This window comes from Pelmatolapia mariae, linkage group LG5 (assembly GCF_036321145.2).
Source record: "Pelmatolapia mariae isolate MD_Pm_ZW linkage group LG5, Pm_UMD_F_2, whole genome shotgun sequence".
Classification (NCBI taxonomy): Eukaryota; Metazoa; Chordata; class Actinopteri; order Cichliformes; family Cichlidae; genus Pelmatolapia; species Pelmatolapia mariae.
Genome location: NC_086231.1, coordinates 5,015,207 through 5,040,045, shown reverse-complemented (window position 1 = coordinate 5,040,045; position 24,839 = coordinate 5,015,207). Strand labels below are relative to the sequence as shown.

Genomic DNA, 24,839 nt, shown 5'->3' with positions numbered 1-24,839 from the left:
GCTCCTTTGCTAAGAGTAGGCCTTTAAAAGGGCTTTAAACCAAGTGCACCCACACCCCACTGTGATGCAACATGTTGCAGTAAGACCTGCTTGGGTAACAGCTTTTCTTTTTACACCATGAATTGCTATTTCGCCACCTTAATATGCATAAATGCTGATCTCTGAGAATCTAAAGAGCATAGCTGGCAATAACTTTAATATATTCTACAGTAATACAGCTCAGATGCACTTTTTGCAAATCTAATGACTTGAGTTCATTGATTTTCATGAGGAAAACACCCTCCACCAAAAGCCCTTAAAGCGCTGACAAAATGCTCAGGAATATGTTAACAGTCGGGCCTGCAAAGGAAAAGTACAAGGCAAGGAAGGGCTGTCATCTAAAGGTTTCTTCTAAAGACGAAGAGTCAGGCCAAGCAGATGCTGTATGCACGCAAACCATGAAGCAGGATTTTATCTCACAAAGTGACAAAGTCGAGATGGGAGACAAAGTCACCAAAAGTTCTATGATGTCCCATTTTGTTAACCAAATGCATCCTGTTGTGCAGGGAGAGTATGTAAAGCAAGTAAAGGGCGCTTTAGTCTTTGTTTTATAAGGTGAAAGTCAAGGTGAAATGCATTAGATACCCTCTGGCGAGTGCAGCAGGTAGAGAGAAGTTTTACCTGTTTCATCTGCCAGCCATTGTCAGCATTCCTCTGGTGGCTCCCAAAGAGGAAATCAGGTGACAGCTAACGAGAAACACAAGGAGAGAAAGGAGCGAGATAGAGGGAGGCAAGAAGACAAAGGCGGATTAGTATAGTTACCATATGTATACATATATATTTAATTTCAAATAAAATAACAGCCCATTTTATTTTCTGCAGAGAATGATCAAATTAAGACTTAATAACAAAAATGTAAAAACTGAGAAAACTGTACTTGTCACTATTGAAGAGAGGCAACCGGCAGTTTGGGCAAATATCACACCCATGTTGAAAAACAGGATACCGATACGATCGTTCAGTTAAATGTACAAATGAACCCAGGGCAACACTCATCTAACCACACTCAAACTATTTTCCTCTCCCCTGCTCACATCCTGCCAGATAAAACACATAAATGCTTTTTTACTATCGCTGCTCAGACGTATTTACAGGCACACAAGCACACGTGTCCCTGTTCATTTTACGTTAATAAGAGGCAGATATTACTCAGTAAGAGCTACACGTTAATCGCGTAGCACTCGTTTGACTCAGACACGTAAGGTCCTAGATACTGAACGGGGTTCACACCGACCCAAAAAAACACAGTCAAATGTGCTTTTTGTGAGTATAACAAAATCAGAACCATCACCTCTCATTAGGATAATATGAGTAAGTGATATTGCCACAATCGACAATTGGGTAACTTCACATGAGCTGCCAAAGCTTCAACGGTAGAATGTAGAACATACAGAAAAGTAAAGTTAACTCACAGCGTAGGTGCTCATTCTGACTGGATGACTGTATCCAGCTGTACCGTCCGGGCCAGCTCGTGTTTCTGTGTCTTATCTGTCGAGTTAAAGCTCTCAGCGTTCTGTCATTTCATACCGTGACGCTCTTTTGCCTGAGTGTAAAAATGTGAAAACCATTCATCTGTCCCTTGTGTCTCAGCTCATGACTACTTCCCCATTCTAGAGGGAAGCTAGCTTTATCAGGCGATACAGCCAGCCCCGTTTATAACAGCTCAGACAGGAAGGTGTGTTCTCAGCTCAATATTCATACCAGGACTTTGCTAACTTTGACACAATTACAGCTGCCCAACAGTTTTTGTTTGCAAGATCAGAGTGTGGCTTTTTCAGCAAGAAGCAAAAACCATGTGTAACAACTCTCCATTATATATGAAAAAGTACAAAGAGTAAAAAAGTTCACAGTTCTGTGGTTTCTTGTTAGTTCTGCATATTTGGACTTATAGCATTATAGTATGAGTCTGCCAGTAGTTTAAACATTTTACAAAGTAATAAGTAATACTGAAGAAATTAACAACAGAAAGTGGAACTGTTGTAAGTCTGATCTTAGTATATTTATTCCCACAATAACCAAATAAACTGCCTGCCATGATAACCCAACTGATACATGATGTGCCTCAAGCCAAACAGACACAGGTGTGAAACCACATGTTGAGGTTATGTGGAAAGTAACGAACAAGCAAACACTGAAGTCAAAGTATGCAGCACTATAATTACAAAAAACAGTTTCTCGTATACCAACTCATGGCACTACAAAGTAAACCAGAAGTAAACAAACAAACAGCTGGACATCCACCACCCTAAATGCTTAATTAATGTTCAATAATGTTCAGTAATCTGTAATACATTTACAAGACCACATCTGACATCTGCGACATGACAGATAGTGCTGTTGAGGAGATGTTTGAGGTCTGCCTTCTGAAAACTTTGGTAACTGCTAGTTTTTATCAATAGTAATTCATCATATTTCATAAAATGTTTTGTGCAACCTGCAAAGACACAGCAAAAGAGTGTATCTGCAAAATGAAACAGTGAAACGACCATCATCACCCTGAAACATCAGCCTGGAATTTTCAAAATCCCAGGGTGATGTCATCAAATTAACTATTTCATCTGACTCAGAGAATTCACATGAAACAACGCAGAAGCAAATCCCTACAAGCAAGACTCAGAAAATCGTCATGTGTATAATTATCTTAATTATTTACAGATTTTTATTGAGGTAGTTAGAAAGTACTAGGAAAAAAAAATACAGCTAATGCTTCTGTCTTTAACAGATGAGCTGTGTTAAAAAGGCTTTTAAAAATTAAAAGACTAGAATTATCTGGGCCAACAAATAATATGGGCCACTTGGGTTTTAACACCTGTGCGGCATGCAGTATGCATTGACACATGTCACGGGTGCAGTTCCTGTTGGGTTGTATATGTACCCCAGAATAAAAAGTGACACATATAGGTCAACAGTATGCGTCTCAAACTGACTTGATGGGGGGGAATCACTGCTTTGATCATGTGGGTATTTTTTTGATGAGCAACATTAAATTTGAAACACTGACGCAACACTGAGGCAACGCAACCTTTAGATGCAAAATGCTTATCTCTAATAATATGCATCAGGCTGCTTGCCTTGCTTCACCACGTAGATGTCGTCACAGATCCAGGGAACATGTCAATTTCAGACACTGACATCTGTTGCCTAATCCGAAAAAAAAAACCTTGCTGTAGACAACAAAGTTACTTCCTCATTTGAACACTATAAATCCTCCTTGTGTGTAACATGAAGATGAAATGAATGATGCCCTGAAAGTTTTTACTGTGACGGCATCTGTGAGTTCAGGAGGTGGTTTAAGGCAGATGGTAAGTTTCACTGAGTGGTTTAAATTTAGTCCTGTGATGTTTTGGGTTGAAAACGCTTTTCTGTCTGTCTCCGTGCGGCCCTAATAGCATGTGCTTATTTGCGCCACATCAAGAGGCGTTAGCTTGTCATTGCCTTCAGGGATGAGCCCAATAAAACACATCATTTGAGAGAAAGTGTGTGAGAGGGCATGTAATAAATAGTTAGACAGCTAGCTAGATAGCCAGATATCTAGATAGACAGACAGATTTGGTCAGTAACAATGAAACAACAAGAAAGATATAATCTCCTTTTTATGACCTTGGGGGCTGCCTATGGCTGCATGTCTGTCTGCTTTAATCTGGAGCACGATGCTGATCTTGACACATAATATATCCATGTGAGAGAGGTGAGAGGGGTGTGTATGATATACAATCCACATTCTCTGTGATTCTGCTTTTAAAAAACTAAAATTAAAAAAATAATACATGATTTAAATTTGGCTGACTGTCCCATGATAGATGTCTCACTGTGCACCTCACCTTCCAGCTCTCCCTCTATTTTTGGATTTCTTCCTGGAAGTCACTTGCTCATTTGCGATGCTCAGTGGATCACGTCCACAATATTAAAACAGCAAAAGCTTTAAGTTGGATTTCCTTTTTGAAGTTTGAGACCCACTGTCTGGTCAGTAGGGCAGACCGTGGTTCCATCCATTTTCATCCACTCAAACAATTCAGATTTGCAGGGTGGCTGGAGCCTGTCCCTGCTGACACAGGCCGAGAGGCAGGGCACGTGCTGGACAGGCCACTGGTCGATTGCACATATACACCTGCATGTTTAAATAAGGGCATGCAAATTCCAAAGTTGAGGTCCATGGTCAAATCCAAAATGTACATGTGCAACTGATGAGAAATTGACTTCCAGGAAGCTTTCTAAAAATAGCAGGAGCCGAGCAACTGGGAACAGGCCAGAGATGTGCAAAACATGAAGGCAAAATTGGCTAAATTTAAATCAACCCCTTCTGCTACAGCAACAGAAGACCATAACAGCCTGTACTCCTGTCAGCTAAGAACAAGAAACTAAAACTGAGTTTGTGTAAACTCAACAATTTACATGAGCTCACCAAATCTGGACAGTAGGGAATTGGAAAAGATTGCCTGGTGTGATGAGTCTTAATTTCTGTTGTGATATTCAGATAGTATGGTCAGAATGTAGTATAAAGATCAGCAGTGACTCATCCAGCCTTGGATCAATGATTGAGACTGGTGTCGGTGGTGGTGTAACGGGGTGGGGAATATTTTCTTAGCACACTTTTAACCCTGAAGTACCAACTGAGCACCGTTTATTGTTGTTGACCATGTCCAATGATTTATTTATTGTCTTCATTGCTCACCATCTCAACTCACAAACCTACTCTAGGATTACAAGCATCAAAGTTGTGTCACTATAAATTAAGCCAATAGGTTTTAAATGAAATGGCTTCAATATACTTGGATGTTACTGCCTCCTCAGAAGGACAGTATACTTACCCTGTGCGTTGTTCCATTTCCTGCTGCAGTAAGGGATAGTGACAGATGGCTGGTGTCCCTGGGTAACGTCTGAGGTTGTCCTGGACCAGCCTACCAAAGGGGCAAAAAAGTATATTATATGAAACAGGAAGGGCCTTACTCACACTACCTATTATGAATATTAGAAGATTGGCCTCCAATGTTATTGTAAATACCCATTCACAGTTTTAAATAATGATAATAAAATGTAATAAAGTTGGGACCTTTTGTCAGACTGCTCTCTACTCCAAGTAGCAAATGGTATTTTCTAATTTTTATTTATTTATTTGCTATATTTTGAAAAATAAATGTGCTTAATGAGGATAAGATTTCACAACTGAAACAACTGAAACTACTTAATGTAAAAATTAAACTGACAGCAAATGCTGTTTTATGCAAAGTTAAATGCTTGACTGGTTAAAGGGAAACAACAAAGGACATTTCCAGGAAATAAGCCAATAAACAGCTGAGCAAATAATCCTCATGAACATTCTTTTTAATTTATTGCACAAAGTGAACAAACAAAAATGTGTGTGGACTTTGTTACATTTAGACAGAGTCAGGTTCACAGTGTCATTTGGCTTCTTCTTGTTTTCTTGTGTACATTATGCCAAGCTAACCAGTTAGTCGCTGCGGCTTAATATTAAATGTGCAATTCCTCATTTCACTTTCAGAAAAAACTGTAGTTCTGGAAAGCGTTTCTGGCACAGTTTCAGTATGAAACACATGTTTACCTGTGGAGACTCTGCATGTACTAAACAGTTTTTCACTTATAGTATTTCTACAAGAAGAGACAAGTAAACATGAATGTAAGCAAAATTTTCTGCAGAGCTTGTCATGTTGAAGTTAAAGAAGTTAAAGGCAGAGTTCAACAGCACAAAGTGAGCTGCTTATTTTGTTGATTAAAGTCCAAAAACTAAAATCTGAAACAGAGGCAAGAAGACCCCAAAATACAACGTTACAAAATCAAGGTAAATCAGGAATCAGAGAATTAACGAGGAGAAGGAAAAAGAAACAGGTGAGTCTGATCGAGGATAATGAGACGGGAAGTAAAACGAAAAGCAAATCACAAGACATAAGTTGTGCTTTCCAAGAAGTAAGTTTTATTTTGGTGACAAAATAAAACAGGAAGTAGCTGAACACTTAGTTGAGACACTATGGGCTTTGTACTGTATACCCACGCAACGTGCGTATCATAAATGAATGTGGATGAGTGATGTGTTACCAGCAGGGACACAACCAACGTGGTGAGCATGCTGGGGCCATGCCACAGGGAAACACTAGCAAACAAGGGATGGAACTCACAGAATCCTAACCAAGATACTAAGCAAGAAAATCAAATGTAACAATAAACCTATGAACCTATATAAAATTATAATTTTAAAAAAAGAAACAAAAAACCCTCAAAATACCCAGGACAATGCCACTGCTTGTGTATGGGGGAAAGGATTTCTGCAAAGTTTTTAGATCACAAGAAAACACCAGATAATTTTAAGTTCAACGTGACCCTTTGCCAACGCGAGAGCATGCATAGTATCGATCTCTCCTGCTGTGGATGTGTGATCGCCGTGTCTTCAATGCTCTGTGTCTACGTAAAAAGAAAAAATGACAACCAAGCCTGTTTTTAATGAAAAGGTCCCTTTTAGTGCTGATACAGTCAAACCATTTGAGCATATAAATGAGCATTCTCTTTCATTTGTACACCCTGACCCTCTTCTATGGTCTCTCTTATGAGAAGACACTTTCATTAAACTCTGGAAACTGCTACACAATAAAGCAATTGGGAAAAAAAAGGAAAAACTTGGATTAAGGGAGGAAGAGTGAACACTGAAGGATTTCCTGTTGAGATGGATATTTTACCTGGTTGGTATATTGACCACGGGCCCGGCGAGGAGGTTTCCAGGACCTTTCTTTGGTAATGCTGTTGACATAGTACCATCTGCCTGTGGTCGCGTCAGAGTACTGCTCCCATAGGCCCAAGATCTGAAGAGGCTGCTCACCTGGAGCGGGGCTAGATGGCTCTGGCTGTGACTGACGCTTCTCTGTCTGCTTTTCAGTATAAAGTGGAGAGTCCTGCCAGGACAGCTGGGAGAGATAAGACTCTGTTGGAACCTTTTACGTATAAATAATAACAAGGGAAAGGAGAAAAATAAGAGGGAAGGAAGTAGAGAAAGAGAGCCAAAGTCAAAAGTGTATAAGAAGGAAAAATGTGAGATTTAAATGTAAAAGTTGCTCAGAAAGGAGTAAATATTGCATTTTGAAGGAACTTGAGGAACTCTGCCTCAAACCAAAACACAACCTTCACAGACATATCGTGTACAGTAGTTGAGTTTTTCTGGCAAGAGGATCATATACAAGTACCACATCGCACAGGATGCTTTATGTAAGACAGAAACTGCCAAAATCTGCTAATGAAATTAAAGATTAATATGCAAAAATTTAAAATGCAAATTAATAAAAACATGAGTTACATAAATTAATCAAATGGAAAATAAAATAGTAAGAAAAAAATACATGTGTGTAAATGGTTCCTAGGTAGCACTTTTCTACTCTGAGCATTCAAAGTACTTTATACAACTTGCCTCATTCACCCATTCATGCAATCACTGTTTACTCTTGTTTTTCTACACAAGTCTTTACCATTTAACATTAATTTATTTCTATCACAGATTTGCTCTTCCATACAGTCAAGGTAAAATGGTAAATTCTCAGGTTTTACATATCAGGACAAAAAATATTCTAAAATTTTCTAAATACAACCTCAGATGTACTACAAAACCTGACATATTAGAGTGGGATTATTCTTTTAACAAAAGCTAAACTAAAATGCAGAAGTAGTGTGCACACCCTTCCCGTTTTCATAGGAATTAAGAGGATAAGTCGCAGATAGGTGGTGCTAATCAGACACACTTGATTAAGTGGTCATCGGCAAGAAGGTCTGGAGCATTCTGGTGAGTGTTAAAACAATGCTACAATCTTGGTGAACGTCCCAGCAAATTGTCCCCAAGGTCAGATCATACAATGCTCAGAGAAAAATTCAAAAGCTCCACACTCTACAAGCCTCAGTGAGCAATTGCAGTCGATAAAACCACAAGCCTCTGCAACAATGCCCTTTGAACAGACTAAACAAAAATTGGAGATGTCTGATCATAATGCACATAAGTGCCACATTTAGAAAAAATCAAACACCTCATACCAGCTGTCAGCACAGTAGTGGAGGCATGGTCATTTGGACTTGTTTTCAAGTCACAGGACCTTCACACCTTGCAGTCACTGAGATGACATGAAAGCCTCTGAATACCAAAGCATGCTTGAGTCAAACGTGAGGCCATCTGTCCAACAACTAAATGTTCACCCAAACTGGGTCAACAGGATGATGACCCCAAGCTCACCAGCAAATTATAACAGAATGTCAGAATGTCAAAGTCAAGAGCGCAACCTGACTAAAATGCTGTGGCGAGATCTTAAGAGAGCTGTGCAAAAATGAATGCCCACAAACCTCAACAAACTGAAGCGATGCCCTAAAGAAGCAACGGCTGAAATTCCTCCAAATCATGTGAGACACTGATAAAGTCATACAGAAAACAACTACTTCAACTTACTGCTGCTAAAAGTGGTTCCACAAGCAACTGAATCATGGGTTTTCTTCCCCACACACTGCTTCTGTATTTTGGGTTAGTTATAAATCATGACATAGCACAATACGTCATATGCTGTTGATCATCTCAGGCTTCATTTACCTAATTTTAAGACCTGGTAAAAAAATTTTTTTTTTTTCATGATGTCTTCGTATGTAAAACCTTTAAAAGAACTTAAAGAAATGAAAGAGGGTATGCTTTCTTTTTACCATGACTAGTATGAAGTTGACTGACTTTTGGAGGCATCCTTATTTAACTTTTAATGCCTAAAATGTCTGCATTTTACTCCAAATTGTTACTCAAGTATTCTTACTCAACAACTCAACTATGGCGTATGAATAAAAAATAAGTGCACAGACTGGAAACAACTAACAGCAGATTGTTGTGGCTTCAACAAAGGCAGTCAGAAATCCCATACAGAAGAGACAAGAAGAGACTGAAATCCCATATAAAGCAATAAACAGGAAAAAAAAAATCCTCCTGCATCTTATTACAAAATAACCTGTCATAATAATAATAATTTGAGAAACAAATACATCATCCTACCTCTTATTACAGAATAACCTGCCATTGTAATAATCTGCACTCACCCTGGCAGAGAGCACTAAGGAAGCAGTTACAAGAGAAGGAGATCTATAAATCCACTTAAGTGAATTTGAAGCACTAAAGATCATTTTTGTATCAAATATAGCTGAAGCATAATTCAGAAACTGATTGACTTACAAGCTGGTTGATCCCTGTTACATAACACTGCCTTTCAGTTATTAACTGAAGGAGCATGGTGTGTATGATGAGCAACGTGATGGTAGTTTACTCCAGGGGGCAGTACTGGGCCTTTATGTCACCCGAAGCTTCCTGTCCCACTGCTTACTTCTGTCTACCTCAGCAGATATAGCAAAACATCTTTCTTAACAAAGTCAAACAGAGCCATGTTTTACCCTACTGTAATCCTGTGCTGTAGCAGAAGCCTGAACATGCACATTACATTTATTCAGCAAAGTAACTGAATTCTCAAACAAGAAAATCAAGAATAAAGACAACACGAATCCAATCCCATATTCCCAAAACACTTTTTGACATTTTGTTTTGCCTTAAAATGAAAAGTAATTATATCAGACACTTAATAGAGAACTAACTGATTTCTCTGTCGTGTCGCCTACTTGCTTGATATATAAACTGCACAAAAGAAAGAAAGTATACTTTATTGATCCCCATGGGGAAATTCCTCTCTGCATTTAACCCATTCACTCAGTGAAGAAGTGGGCAGCCATTGGGCGCCTGGGGAACAGTGTGGAGGGACGGTACCTTGCTCAGGGGTACCTCAAGATAGCCGTTCAGTCGATTCAGTGGATCATGGGGCAACCACTCTACCTACTGAGCTATCCCTATCCCAAAAGAGCCATTATCAGTGTTATTAATCATAAATATGTTTTGCAACCATTGTTTTTATCTATTAAAGTGAAATTGTCACACCAATGACATCACCTGTAGTGTATATTGTTGGGCTGTTTGAACATAAGACACTCTTGTGCACCATTTCTTTCTCTCTTTCTCTTTATTTTACACCACCTCCTCATCATCATCTCTAGTTATACTCGGTGGATAAATATTAAGAGTTGGTCACTCGCTATGACGCTACCACAAAATAACATAACCACGAAAGAGAAGTAAGCACTTGTACTAAATATATAAGGACTGACGTGTTGTAAAATGTGCTTGGTGCAGCAACTAATTTGTGTAACATTTTAATTTTGATGGTTCGTTTCTGCGGCTGGGAAAAGTTTCGGGAAGGAAATTGTTGCAGATGTGAATTTATGAATGCAGTTAAATGTAGGAACGTGGTATAATTTGTGCACCCGCGCTTTGCTTGAACGGTCGAGTTTCTGTGGGTACAAAAGTCTAGACAGTGGATGATGCAGCTGTGCATGACTGTATGTGGTGTTCAGACTATTGCTTCTTTTCCTTTTCGGTGTTGTTGTAGATTTGCTGGTGTGTTTGGGATCATCTTCCTATTGCATGAGCCAATTTCAGCCACATTTTAGCTGTCAGACAGAGGGCCTCACGTTTGACTCGAGCATATTTTGGTAAACAGATGAGTTCATCTTCAGCTTAGTAACTGCAAGATCCTGTGTCTGCAGAATAAACCCAAATCATCACCTCTCCACCGCCATGCTTGACACCTGCTATAAAGTGTTGGTGCTGATATGCTGCTTTTAGTTTTTACCAAATGTGGTACTGTGCATTATGGCCACCACTCCAAAGTATACTGATGCAGAAACCTTGTAGGGTTATCAGATGCAAGTTTGCAAAGCAAAGCTGCGCTAACATGTTCCTTTCTGCAGACGACCATATTTTTCAGTCGTTTTATAATTGTATTGTCATGAAGTTCTGCTTTTTATAGGGGTGTTCACACTTGCTGATCAAGTGTATTTGGTTAGCAGCAGTTGGCTCCTACTTGCCCTGTTATTTCCTATAGAAGGAAAAAGGGCGTACTTAGTTTTTCTTAGGACTGCATAGAGTGGTGTGAAAACGCTCTTTTCCACATGATTGCATGTGGTAAGTTGTATTTGACGAACAATCTCATAACAGAGTTTTGATCTTATTTTATCTCATGTGCATTATTTTTTCCAGCGTGTAGCATCATACAAAATCTCTTATTGTTGCTTCTGCTAACCCACTGCTTCTCCATGTATGCAAATGACCTCTGCTGAGCCCTGACCATAACACCACGGAACACATATAGGCTAAATGTGACAGTGAGTTTCAGCTTATGAGTCAGCATCACTTCAAAGGCTTGCAGGCATATTCCACAATTCTCTGGAAAGCCTTTATATACATGTGGAAAGCATTATGGCACCATATCAATGCCAATGGCTTTTGAACACCATGTACAACAATCAATCACAGTAATTATCTTGTGGTTTGTAATGAAGCAATATCTAATGGCTCAAACAAATTCCCATAAAAATACTGTTTAAATAGATTTCTCCCCCGTGGAGGACAAAAAGATAAATTAAGCTGAAATTCATCATCACTGTGGCAGCACTTACAAGAAGGCCTGGCAGGAATGTGTGGTTAGAGAGTGTTTTCTGGTTGATAAACAGGGAGTTATGACCTGAATGTGGCTGCAATAATCCTGCTTACTGGTATTAAAGGCTCGAAAGAACATGGTCCTCAGAGAGTGAGAGGAACAGACACGGAGACAGACTGGCTGGAAGAGAGATTGGAGATAAAAAACAAAAAAGGGAGGACTGTCATTTCCACTGAGATCACATGTACCCACAGTTACAAGTGTCTTGTGGAAGCACGGTTCAGTCGGAGGAAAAGTCTATTTGGACAGACAGTTGGGATGCTAAGCTGTGGGAGTTTCCCACTTGCAGAAGAATAACCTTGAGTATTTGTCTCACCAACAAGGCCTTGTGTAATACCTTCTGATGTAACACTGGGAAGCTCTGGCGTCACCACAACTTGATTGCTGCTCTAGGAGGATTATTAACGTCAAACACTAATATAAATAAAAACCAGCCACTGTTGCCGCAGCTGATCTTAATCATTATGTGGGATTCAAAAAAGACGCATTAGGATTTTTCTATTTTTATCGTCCTATGGTATTCCTGTAGTTGTTTGCTTCTACTAATATTCAAATCATATATTGTATCAGATGAATTAAGCTAAATAAAAAAATTCCAACAGTACAGTACAGACATCAGTAATTACCCCATACACGGGGTCAAAGTTAAAGGTGCCGATGCTGTCCTTTGCTACACTTTATCCAACTGTCTTTAACTTCGATGGAAAGAATGTAGCAGACGCTGCTATAAATCTTACGATTTGTCTTTTAATCTTTTATATTGTTGTGTTTGATTTACTTCAATTTTACTTGATTAGTCACAGCAATAGCTGGATCCTATCCCAGGGATAGGCAGGGTACACCCTAGACAGGTTGGCAGCCTATTGCAGGACCAAGACAGACAGAAAACCAGTCGCTCGCACATTTACCTATGACCCATTTAGAATCACCAATTAAACGGAGATATGACCTTTGCATGAGATTAAAGACTTTGCCAATGATAGGAGTTTAAAATTACATCACTTCATTCAATCTGAGTTGCATGTGATGGATTTTGACTGCCATGTTTTCCATCATTTACCTTCACTGTTTAATTCAGAAGTATGAGGATGATAAGTGAAAACTGTCCAACAAGTAGCTGTGGGCTATCAGATTTAAAGAACTGCTGCCTTTAAGTTTAACTGTTTGCTGACAGAGTGCTTGATTTATCTGCTTTGTTGCCTCGACCTTCTTTTTGGCAAACTTATACAAACGTCATGTGGACTGCTTTTCAGAAACGTACAGTGCTGTGGAAATTAAATGTCTGTCAAAGTTAAATACGTGATTTTTTTTAAACAAGCATTCATCATTTTAAAAAAACTTGAGTAGAGGTTCAAAAGTCTGAGTAGATGAGTACCAAATGTCACCTATGATATCATTACAGGGTTGTGATCTTTGCTTTCCTGTGCTTGTCCATTGTGTGTCACTATGTTCCCACTGTGTATCACTCTCACAGTGCCAAAGTGTTTAAAAAAAAACCCAATCAAATAAATCTAAACAAAACTACAGCAAAGGCCAAAAACTACTAATATATACTAATACAGTCAAACTTGGTGACAGAAAGATGAGAGAAAAAATCATTTCCTTTCGACACCACAAGAGCAAAAAACTAATGTTTACATCTATATTCAGGGGTGCACATAAGTGGGCCGCAGGTGCGCATTCACTGTCAAAATTAAAGACGCGCACCAGATAAGAAGTTGCAACGCGCGTTTGTGTACATATAAAAGGCACTGTTTTTGTCCGCTAGAGTGGGATTTTCATGGCATATTCTGCACCACATCTCTGTGCGTTCATCATTTGTTTGAAGCCAGCTCACCTACTGCAACCACTTTTCTGAGAATACGCGCTTCTTTTGCGGTTCGGACTCCTTCTGACATTTCTTTGGAGGTGGAGGAACAACAAGTAATTGCTTAAAGGAGCTTGCGTCTTCGACATCTTTAAGAGTTCAAAACAAAACTTTTGTCTTCCTCCAGAAAATCTTATGTACGCAAATGCGCATTGCAACGTCTTATCTGGTGCACGTCTTTTATTTTGACAGCGAATGCGCACCTGCAGACCACTTATGTGCACCCTTGTCTATATTATCGATATCACCATCTTTGCTGCCGGGATTTATGAAACTCTCACTAAGGGTTTCTTTGACTCGACCTACCTGCAGATGGTTGTTCTTGCCTGAAGCTCCTGCTACGTCCCATTGGCTACAAGACTTCTTGGGAATCCTGTGGTTTGTGCGACTGCTGAAGCCACCGCCCACCTCATCATACGGATTCTCCATCAGGTTTTCAGTCAGGTTGTTTGAGCTCTGGCTCCGGGTGATTGTGGGAACTACCCTGGAATTTGTAGGTGCTGTTTCTGCTGTGGAAGTAGCTTGAGACCCAGGGACCATAAGGTGGCCTGATGAGGAGGTGGGTGAGTTGGAAGCAAAGGTGAATCCAGAAAGGGGCAAAGTTGGGAAGTGACCTCTATCCACGCTGGTGTTGTTTTTCAGACCTTGGAAGGCACTGTTGGAGTTGAGGTTTTCCATGGAGTGATAGAGGAGTTTGTTCACTGCAGGAGAAGATGAAAAAACGAATACTTCCACATTTGTTCTAAACTTATTTGTCTGTAAGTGCAAAAGCAACACAGCCAGCTTTGTAACTAAAAAGCCTCAACCACAGGTAATTTTAGTAACTGCCTCTGACATACTTAAACTTGCACTTTACCTTGGCGCTGTTCATTATTTGTAGCTCCTGTTGCGCTGGGAGACAGTGACACCCGTTGCAGTATCCTAAAGTTGGTGTTCAGAGAGGCAGTTGCAGTCAGCCGCTGAGGGGAGGGCATGGGCGCGATAGGTACCTCCGTCACATACGTGGCAGGAACATACAGCGGCTTTGCTTTACTGGCTGCCCCGATCCTCCGCACCTGTCAGAGAACAAACAGAATTCCAAAGGCTTGCTCTCTTTTCTGCTACATAAATGCTTTTAGTCCAACCAAGCGGCAACAAACAGCTGAAGGCTGAAGGAGTTGCGGAAATGTTTAATGATACAGCTCATTTTGACATCAAGCACATGCAACGAGTATACCCGCAACTTCCTTTTTAAAAAAATAGCATCCTTTTTCTCAGCCCACATCATTTAATGAGCTCAGTAGCTAAAGTGAACATTAACTGAGTAGTTTTTCCAGTGTAAGAGTTACATCTAAATAGCTAGTGTGCAGTATTTTTTCCTTTGATGTGACCGGATGTGCGTTACAGTTGTGAGTACTCTTGCCTCATAGAGAGGAGGTTCTCGGTTTGAATCATCTGGTCGGCTGGGGCTTTTCTGTGTTGAGTGTGCGTTTTCGTCCGTGCTTTGAAGTCATCGTTTTCAAGTGGTGTCAGTTAAATACACGTGTGCATCGTTCATTCATCGTCGGCTCACTGTTGTGTTCCAGTCTACTGCTGTATTTTATGCAACAGATGACCATTTAAATATTTAGAGCTACTTTTAAATTCACAATGTAACCCAATGTGACAAAGCATACCTTTTTTAAGAAACACACACACGTACACAACTTTGATCTTGGAGTTAAGCACCTTAAATAACTAAAGCATGAATACAAATGAGCAGTATTTTGTAATCCATCATCAACTGTATCTTTTTATGCACAAAAGGTAAAAACACTAAAGTTGTATCCTCCGCCATAGCTCCTCTGGCAGGCCTCCTTTCTCCTCGGCCCTCACTCTTCTGGGTTCATTTTAGGAACTGAGACATCCTTCAACACGGCATACTAAGACTGATTTCTGGGTCACAGACAGGAAGATGGAGGAGAAAGGAGACATGCAGGCACAAAATAGCTAAAGGAGAAAAGCCGCTAGAGTGTGGCGCAACGTTTTACATGTAAATCGATTGTAGTTGTATAATATAGGACAGGCCTGCCATTGTAGCTATTTCTTAAACTAAACAAATTTCACAATTTGGACAGAAGTCAGGATTGAATTTAACCTACAGGCAGTTTATTTTGAGGCAGTTCTAGCCCACAATACAATAAATTTGTTTTTATTGTAAAAATATTATTGTTATGTATATGAAAGATGGACATAGGACTATGATGCCCCCCACTGGTTTCTAAAGTTTTAACATTGGCTAGAGTGTTGTCATTCAATCCGATATCACAGCAAAGAGTGTAACTGAAACACTGGTCCACTGTGTGGATGTCGTATTTTATCAGACACCTAGTTTAATAATTTCTAGCATAAAAGGAGCCTGGAATGTCCTTCATACCCACCTTGGTCACGAGCAACTTATTGGATTTAAATATATAATCTCTCCCTGATGGTACTGTAACGTAAGCATGCGTGTCCGTTTCACATTTAAGGCAGGCAATGCATGATATCCACACAGTGGTCCAGCGTGTCTATCACACACTTTTCCATTAAAGTGTATGTATCAGTTCATGGTTAAGGTGCATCACTAGAGCATATGCAAAGACAGACTTGTATGCTAATTAATGCTAAATATGTTTAATGTTTACAGGCTTGGGGAAACCTGCAGTCAGCTGAGACTGAAGAAGTCACCTGGATGAGTGACGAAATGTTTCTCCCACTGAAAATGCTACGTCCAGATGAACAGAATCAACCTTTTGGGATTAACTTACCTGGATGATTGAGTATGCATCAAGACACCCTAATGTTAAGGCTTACTAAAGTTTGAAAGAATGAGTTGTAACAAAATAACCTCATGCAAATGTGTTCTATAGGACCATATTAGTGAGAGACCCAACCTGTTTCTGTATCGGGCTTCAAACATGTTTCTTTCTACTGTAAAGGAAGGAAGTTTTTGTCACTTATGTGTTGACATCCTTTTTTAGCCCTGCAACATCTTCTAAGGCTTCTAGTAAAATATGAATTTATCCTTCTCAGAAACCTACAGTATGTTGCTCTATTTATACATGTTTTCGTTTTCATGATATTTATGAGTCCACTGACGCAAAAGACAAAGAAAATAAACTTTTTTTTTCTCACCTGCCACCAATCAGCATTCGTCTTCTTCAGGAGAATAAAGCGTTCACCTTCCCGTATGCAAACCTGCCGTCCGTCTGCTCCACGGTAGCTGTAGTCATACTGGGCCTCAAGGACCACTGTACCACTGGGGACTCCACACACCGTCATCCCCCTGGTGTCCACTACAGATCCTGCAGCAGGCTGCTGATGACCAAAAGAGCGACGCCAAGAACCAGAGAGCATGGCTTTTCCACAGTCCTGTTCAGCAAGCTTTGCTGGAAGTATGCTGATCTGTGATTTGAGTTGGGACAACGCAGGGTAGGCAAGACAGGAGCCAGGACTTTGCCATGCTCTGAAACAGGCACATGGACAGAGAAGCACAGTGTGAGAGAGAGGGAGAGATTACCAAAGCTGTGAGAGAACAATGTAGAAATGTCACCTGGTGCTGTGCAGGTTCAAAGAGAGCGAATCTGAATCCTTTCAGAGCTAAAAATGGAAGTCTGCATTAAGCTGTCGAAAATCACCAAGCTATAAAAAATATCTCTATTTTAGTGTTGGCAGGGTTTTTTTAGTTTGTGAAATTTCTCTTTCAAGTCATTTGATTCAATTGTCTTTTCTGTTTTACATCAATGTAAAATTTATATCTTTGGAATTTGCATTGGTCCTTACATTAAGCAAGACTTTATTTTGATCTTTAGGCATTTTTTGCATTTTTTTATTTACTAACAACTGGCTTTTAATAATCCACCAACTGCACAAAAATAGCTCAGTGATGGCACGGATCACTGCAATAACATTCACAAATGAATAAAATAAACTTTTCTTTCCCACTTCCTATTTTGCTATATTTAGTAGACAAGCAGGAGGATGAAGCGCTAATATTTGTACACAACCACAGTACACCACTTTTCTATTGTCCTTTCATCCTGTTAGAAGAGACCCATGTGAGTGAATAACTCATGCGTTTGGAAGATGTAAGGAGCGCAGTATACCTAAAATAGCATCTGTCTCCATCTCTCCACCTGAGCCAGCATCCCTAAGCTAAACCCTTGCTTTATGCAGCCAAGACCCGCTTACATAAGAGAACATCTAACTTTCTGCCAGACACATAGAAATACAGCCTCACACACTGACAGTAAATACACCCACCATCCCTACAAGCAAATCTGCAAACACACGAGCATGCACAGAAGGGGAACATCCCGAGCTACGTAGCAACAGTCAGACCTGCTGTACCTCACGTCACTGAGGATGGGAGAGTCCAGGGATGCTGGACAAGACAAGAGAAAGGAAAAGGTGTGGAAGCTGGGGATAAGCCAAATGATACAACAAGACCACATTGTTAGAGCTAGGTGAGAAAATAATAAAACCAGAGTAGTAGAGGAATGGAAGAAGCTTAATAGAGCTGTGAGCTGATGGGAGGGCGGCCAGGGATAGCTGGCTGAACCTTGATAATCCGACTGTTATTAAAGCACGGGAAAGAATATGTAACCCCCCACGGCTATAGAGAATTGCAGTAAAACCCGTCTGTAACAGCATATGGGTGGAAGAACTGCCTGCCTGGAAGACAGTCTGGCTAACACTAGCAGGAAGTGCACTGCAAGGCACACAGGAGCATTTCTCAGCATTTCATCAAAATGTAATGAATCTGAATAAAAGCCATACCACGTTATGAATAGAATAACTAAAGAGACATCGGCTAACGTCCCTTTTGCACATTAGAAAAATGGGAAGCAATTTAAATTGTGAAGTAGCTATTACGCATTGATTATCACATACAACTATTTTGCACGCCTTCAAATTAATTTTCTTTTACTATATGAAACATTTTATGAAAAGTGTAATACAAGAGATGAGAATTGCTGAAAAATAGAGTTTTACTGTATACACAAACTGAAAATTAAATCATTGTTGCTGTTAATATTCACTCACCGACCACTTCTTTAGGTACGCCTGTTCAACTGAAATATATGATAAGCCAATAACATGGCAGCAAAATGCATTTAAGCATACACACGGTAAAGATGACCTCCTTAAATTCAAACTGAGGATGACGGAGGATCAAGAAGAAAGGTGATTTAAAGGACTTTGAGCATGGAAGATGGGCTGGTCCGAGTGTTTCAGAAACTGCTGATCTATTGAGACCATCTCTAGTGTTTACAGAAAATGGTTAGGAAAATAGAAAATACCCAGTGAGCTACAGTTCTCTAGGTGAAAATACTTTGTTGATGCCAAGGGAGGATGTCCAGACTACTTTAAGCATATAAGAAGGCAACAATAGCTCAAACACCTGCTGACTGCAACCAAAGTATGTAGAAGAGATCTTTCAGAATACACAAAATATTGAACTTAGAAGCAGATGGGATACAGCAGCAGAAGACCACACTGGATGTAGGTTAACAACAGGAAACTGAGGCTACAAATCATGTTGGCTTTCCTGATTGTACCAGTGGTTTAGGCTGTTGGTGGTAGTGTGATGGTGTGGGGGATATTGGGGCCCCTAATACCAAACAGGCATTGTTTAAACACCACAGTCTACCTGAGTAATTTTATTGACAAATCTGCAGCAACTGTGTGATGCTATCGCATTGATATGGACCAAAATCTCAGAGGAATGTTTGCACATTGTTGAATCTGTGCCACAAGTAAGACAGTTTTAAGGACAAAAGGGGATCCAACCTGAGACTAGAAAGATGTACCTAATAAAGTGGGCAGTGGAGAAATATTTAGAAATATAACTGCGTTTATAAATGTTTTTTAATTGCCTGGTGTTCATAGATGTCTTTGCTAGAAGAAGCAAACACTGATGCCAGAATGTATTCTGACTGGTAATACAGTAATTTCATCTAAAAATACACCTGGGAGTTTGTTATAGGAAATGATAGTGTACTAAAAAGTTTTTCTAATAACAAATAGTATCATAACCTTGGTGGCTCTGAAGTTAAACCCCCACCAAACTTAGCTGCACTATTTAAAAGTGCAGCTAAGTTCAGGAGGGACAGAGGCAGAAGTCAGAGGCACGAGGCAAGCAAGCAAACAGGAAACAGCATGCACGCAGCAAGGTTCAACCACAGTTTGGGTCATATCCTTTCCATCTTGCCATTTGTTTTTCTGACTTGCCATATCACTGGGAGTTTTAGTTACAGTTTGTAAAATCTAACGGCCAAACAACTGCTACGTTTCATGCAAGTGCTGATGAGTTGCACTGACAACGAGACTGGAGCGCAGCACCGTTAGATGCAGTAATTACACAAAACTAAGCAGAGAGTGGTAGTTGTTTTAGGCTTAACAATCTTGCTGCATGGCTTCGGTAATGTGTAATTTGCTATTTACATGAACCAAAATTACAACATACCCTGGGCGTAAAAAAGAAGATAAAAACAAACAGTAATCATATAGAGGGTCCAGGATGTGCTCTTCTCCACGCACAAACAGGAAGAGCTTTAATGACGCTTCTGCACACCTGTTTGCCTTTTCCTGTCTTTACTCTTTGAAATTACTAACTGATAAGAAGACATCAAAAAATAAAGTAAAAAAGAAGAGGAAAAGCAGATTAGACTATCCACATGCTGCTACAACAGACCCTGCATGGTTTATTATACTGTGTGCAAATTAGGCTGCTACTGCAGGGTTAAAGTCCTTGGTTGTATTAATCTGGATTTCAGTATGACTCTCCCAAAGGGCGACAGCTAAGACAGTTTTCAAAGTGGAGACAAAGTAGCTCAGCACATTCTTTATAATTCCATGACTCAACATTTTAATTACCGTCACTGTGTATTATTCACACCGGCTGTTTACTGAAATAACCCAAAAAAGGGTTACAATCTCAGTAGAATTTCAGAATTTTATCACAAATAGCAAAATAAAAATATTTATGATCTCACATCAGCATCTACAAAAGGAAAATAAGACCAGAGTGTCTATTTGCAGGTCACATAGCAGCAGACCGGGCACTGGCGTCATTCGCCCAAACAAAACAGTGAAGACCATATGGTGTCAGAGACAGACACAGGCACCCTGTCAAGGCTGTTGAGAGGCACGAGTGGTTTGTGCCAGGGACTGAGGGCTCAGGGATTATGACGCGGTATCAACAACCAAATATGAAGGAATACAGGGACGAAATAAAAATAGATGAAAATAAGTGAGGAGGGAGAAAAACTCAGTGAATGCTGCATTTGTCTGTCTGCCTTTGCTTGAGTGTTTCCACTTTAACTCAGACTCTGTGTGCATGCAAGTCAAAGTGAGTTGAAGGAGTGGAAAGTATACAATTTGTGCATGCATGCGAAAGAGCCAGAGAGAGGGAAAGAGAGCAGGAGAGACTCACCATGGTTCTGAAGTAAGAGTTTGTCTACATCAACAACATCACCAGCTCACTCGATGTTCAGAGCCATACATCTGATAAGCCTTAAACATACAACATACAATAAAAATTAAGAGGCATAACCTTTTTCCGTGTATTAAAAAAATGGACACATACTAGCAGCTCCGTCCTGCAGGAAATCAAACAGAGGCTGTCTTTATCATTCATCCATGCACAGACCATACAAAACACAGTTAATCCCATGCAGGCAATTATCCTTCCTCCACTTACTGAACCCCTGCTGACCCTCCCATCCATCATTTAGCCAGCAAATTGGCCCGTGCATTGAAAGCAACGAGAATGAAAGAGACAGAAGGAGCGTGAGTTGGATGTTACTCATTCATGCAAATAAACAGTACTTAAACTTGAGAAGCAGAAACATAACGAGGGGAAGAAACCATGTGAGAGTCGTTCTGCGCTGAACAAACAAAAGCAACCAGCAGTCCAGCTGATTGATTGAGCTATTGATCCAACTGGAAAGCTGGCTGGTCAACCCTTTCGCTGGACGTCAGAAATACTCTACACACCACCACACAGACATAAGCACTGAAGCAGAGGAAAATGCATGCATCGAAATCGTCTCAGGTTTCATTTAATGTTTCCTATTTAATACCTGGATAAGTTTCAGATAAGTCTAAAATGTTTCACATAGCACGCTGAACTACCAGTAAGAAGGACGTGGTGTTATACCATCAGTATGTTTCAGTCAAATCAGCAATCCGGAGAGGCCACTGGATTAAGTACTTTAGGGATTATACGCCTCCTTGGTAGCTGTGCATGTTTTAGTCAAACATTTTCCAAAACATTCATTCATATTTAAAATGACTTCTTCTGAAATGCATATCTTTTCAAAAAATACACATTTTAAAACACACACACACACATGTATATGTAGTATGTATATCATATGTACATGATATATGTACACATGACATATTACACAATATGTAACTATTCGAAACCGATATATAAGGGACACAAGATGCATCCTCCTAAAATCCAAAGAGTAAGTATCTATAGTGTCAGAACACAGTGCTACAGTATTGCCCCTTCAGCAGAAATAACCTTGTGATATCCTTTTTGTATAACTGTCCACCATTCTCTTGCAGCTACTTGATGAATTTATGGCCACTCCTCAGTTGAAGATGATTGGGGATTTTCTTGCATGTACTGTCTGTTAATCCCGTAACATATCTGTGGGATTCAAATGTTTTTGACAATGTTATAACCTAACCCCGGATTTCTTCTTTTGGAGCCATTAAAATGTGGATTTATAGAATCGTTATGAAAGGTCCACCTCCAATTCAGCGTCAACATTTGAAGCGCAGATGGCCTGACGTTTATTTTCAAGCACTCTTTGGTATGATGCACAATTAATAGCTGAATCACCAACTGCAAGCTGCCCAGTCTCTGAAGCAGTGAGGCAATGCTAAACCAGAGTATTTCCACCATCATGCTTCACAGTGGTTTGAGGTACATCTTTCAAAATCTATCTTTGGTCAGCTATGGCCAAACAACTCTATCTTCAAATCATCTGTTCAAAACACACTATTCTAACAGGCATGCAGGTCCTTTACCTACAAACTGTAGCTATAGGCCTATCCAGCCGTGCTATAGAGAAGCCATTCAAAACAGACAAAGAGCCTCTTTTCAGTGCCGTGAAAGCAGTCATTGATAACACATTTAAATTTGCCCGATAAAGCCAACATCTGTTCTTTTTATTCATGATTTGTTATCGTTGACAGTTTTTTTGCACTTCTTCCTCTTCTTCATATGGTTACCTTTAATGTTTAACCTAAGCACTGAACCAAAAAACATCTACAAGTGATTCATTTACTGTTGCACGTGATGATGATTTTGTATGGCAGCACACCTGCAAGCAACTTTTTGGTTTGTGTTTTTGAGGGCCCGCTACAATCGAAGGAAGCTATAAATACATATGTTCTGGAAAAGCATTGGCGTGAAGTATAAATGACGTGTTGTTTATGTTTTAAGGGATTCATGCAAACCCACATGCCATAACGCTGCAGAAAACATCCTGAGGCTACACAGTAAATGCAAACTACAATGCCATAAACGATATATTTAGAGGAGAGATAACAGATATTTAAAAGGATGCAGAGCACATGAGAAGTAAGACAAGGTTTTAATAATTTTCCCCAATTTTCATATCGTTTTCAATAATCAATGTAATAATTGCTCCAAACAGCTCCGGCGTCTGAAAGACAAGCCAATAAATGACAGGTTTATCTCCCATGGAGACGATTTAAAATCGCTGGGCCAATCAAACTTCACCACATGGCAGGACTGGAAAGGAGTAAAGGGTGGAGAGCTTGGTGTCATATCATATCCATATTCATTCCATACGTTTGAAGTGGAAAGAAGGCGGCTTTAATAATCATGGCTACACGGTGTTCAAAGAGACATGAGACATGAGGAAGAGGAATATAGAGTGAATGAGGAACTTCAAAGGGTTTCCGCGTACACTGCCATATCTGTATACACACAGAAAACACACACTCACATGCACGTACACTGTACTGTATTTACATATAAATGTCTATAACCGAAGGCGTCGCAGGAAAATAAGACAAAAAGTTGCTGCATGTGAGACACGCAGCTCAGTAACATTAATTACCACAACAATAAGTAAAAAGTAAGTCACTGTAAGCAAACAGGGCTGCTGAATTAAAAACTGTGTCAGCCAAACAACTTTTCATATCTCAGTTCTTCACAGTGTCATCACTATATGCAAACAAGCATCCAAGTTTGCCTGCTACACTGGCAGCTGGAGCTCCAACCTTTAGTCAGGTAAGTATTGCAATCAGTAAGATATTGCATCACTTCCTACATTAAAGGGCTCTGTAGCACAGCACTGTCTTAAAATAAGCACAGGGATGCCTCAAATGTTTCCTAAAATCAGTGCTTAACTAAACCGTATGTTGCATTACCTAAACTGCACTTTAAAACTGCTAGCATTTAATGCTTGCTTTCAGCAGTAAGCGGTAAACATAATTAATGTAAAAGCTGTCTCAGCCAAAGTCAAATCAGATTTTCTGTATATTTCAAAACATGGTCTGTTTCAATGTCTTCACAATATAAACAGCAATCAATCCTTATCTTTAAACCGTCAATTCAGAAAAAAAAAACCCTCTACAGCAAAAATGAAGACAAAAGAAAAAACACCCTCTTCACAATAATGAGCTCATTTACACATTTAGCTGGAAATCGGTCTCCTCGCTGTCTGATGAGCAGCTCTGCTGACGACAGCCACGTGAAGGAATGCAGTGTATGGATGTACAGTTATAACTACTAGGGCTGATGTCTCTCTCTCCATATGAGACACATGCCTCAAGCCAAAACAGCCTTTCATCCTCGCAGAGCCATGCATTATTGATGATTAGACCAGAGAGACACACTGAAACACACACTGTGTTTCCCAGTGTGCTGGCAGGATGACGAATCTGTGTATGAAAGCATGTATGCGCTTATATGTGACTAAACAGGTGGGCTGGATTCTTTTAATGATCAGCTGAGTAAACTGTTACTGAGCCAATCAGAAAAGCAGAACGTGACAGCGGAGCAGCCATTGGCTCAAGCCCGCTACTGTCATTGTGACAACAACGTCTGTGACCGACTGCGATCTCCAGTGTCCCCAGTACGTGTTATCTTTTTCTTGTTGCGCATCGCAGCATTGCATATGTGTGATGCCATCATTTCAAGGGTTTGCTGATGCAATGCTTGTGTTTACAATGAACCCTGCAGCCTGCATCGACACATAGCAAACTTCTTCAGAGACTTCACATGTATACTACTCAACTTCTCATTTCCCACATTTGAATATAAACAACAACCAGACAAACCAGTGTGCCAGTTCGGCAGAGTAGCGCATGATTGCCCAGGG

General features: G+C 40.0%; 1 protein-coding gene across 5 annotated transcripts in view; it reads right to left on the bottom strand.

The window, feature by feature from the left end:
• arhgap9 (Rho GTPase activating protein 9) overlaps positions 1-24,839 on the bottom strand; it is a 43,409-nt gene that overhangs the window by 14,140 nt on the left and 4,430 nt on the right. For 3 of the 5 annotated variants that reach the window (XM_063473414.1, XM_063473417.1, XM_063473418.1), the window contains exons 2-7: positions 16,597-16,927; positions 14,318-14,516; positions 13,768-14,162; positions 6,726-6,977; positions 4,848-4,937; positions 661-726 (exon numbers count right to left, since the gene is read on the bottom strand). In XM_063473414.1, the coding sequence (XP_063329484.1) occupies positions 661-726; positions 4,848-4,937; positions 6,726-6,977; positions 13,768-14,162; positions 14,318-14,516; positions 16,597-16,818 (1,224 nt within the window). In that variant the 5' untranslated portion in view covers positions 16,819-16,927. Of the gene's footprint in view, positions 1-660; positions 727-4,847; positions 4,938-6,725; positions 6,978-13,767; positions 14,163-14,317; positions 14,517-16,596; positions 16,928-20,899; positions 20,980-24,839 lie in introns of those variants that run through there. The other 2 variants (XM_063473415.1, XM_063473416.1) reach the window with 2 other exon arrangements.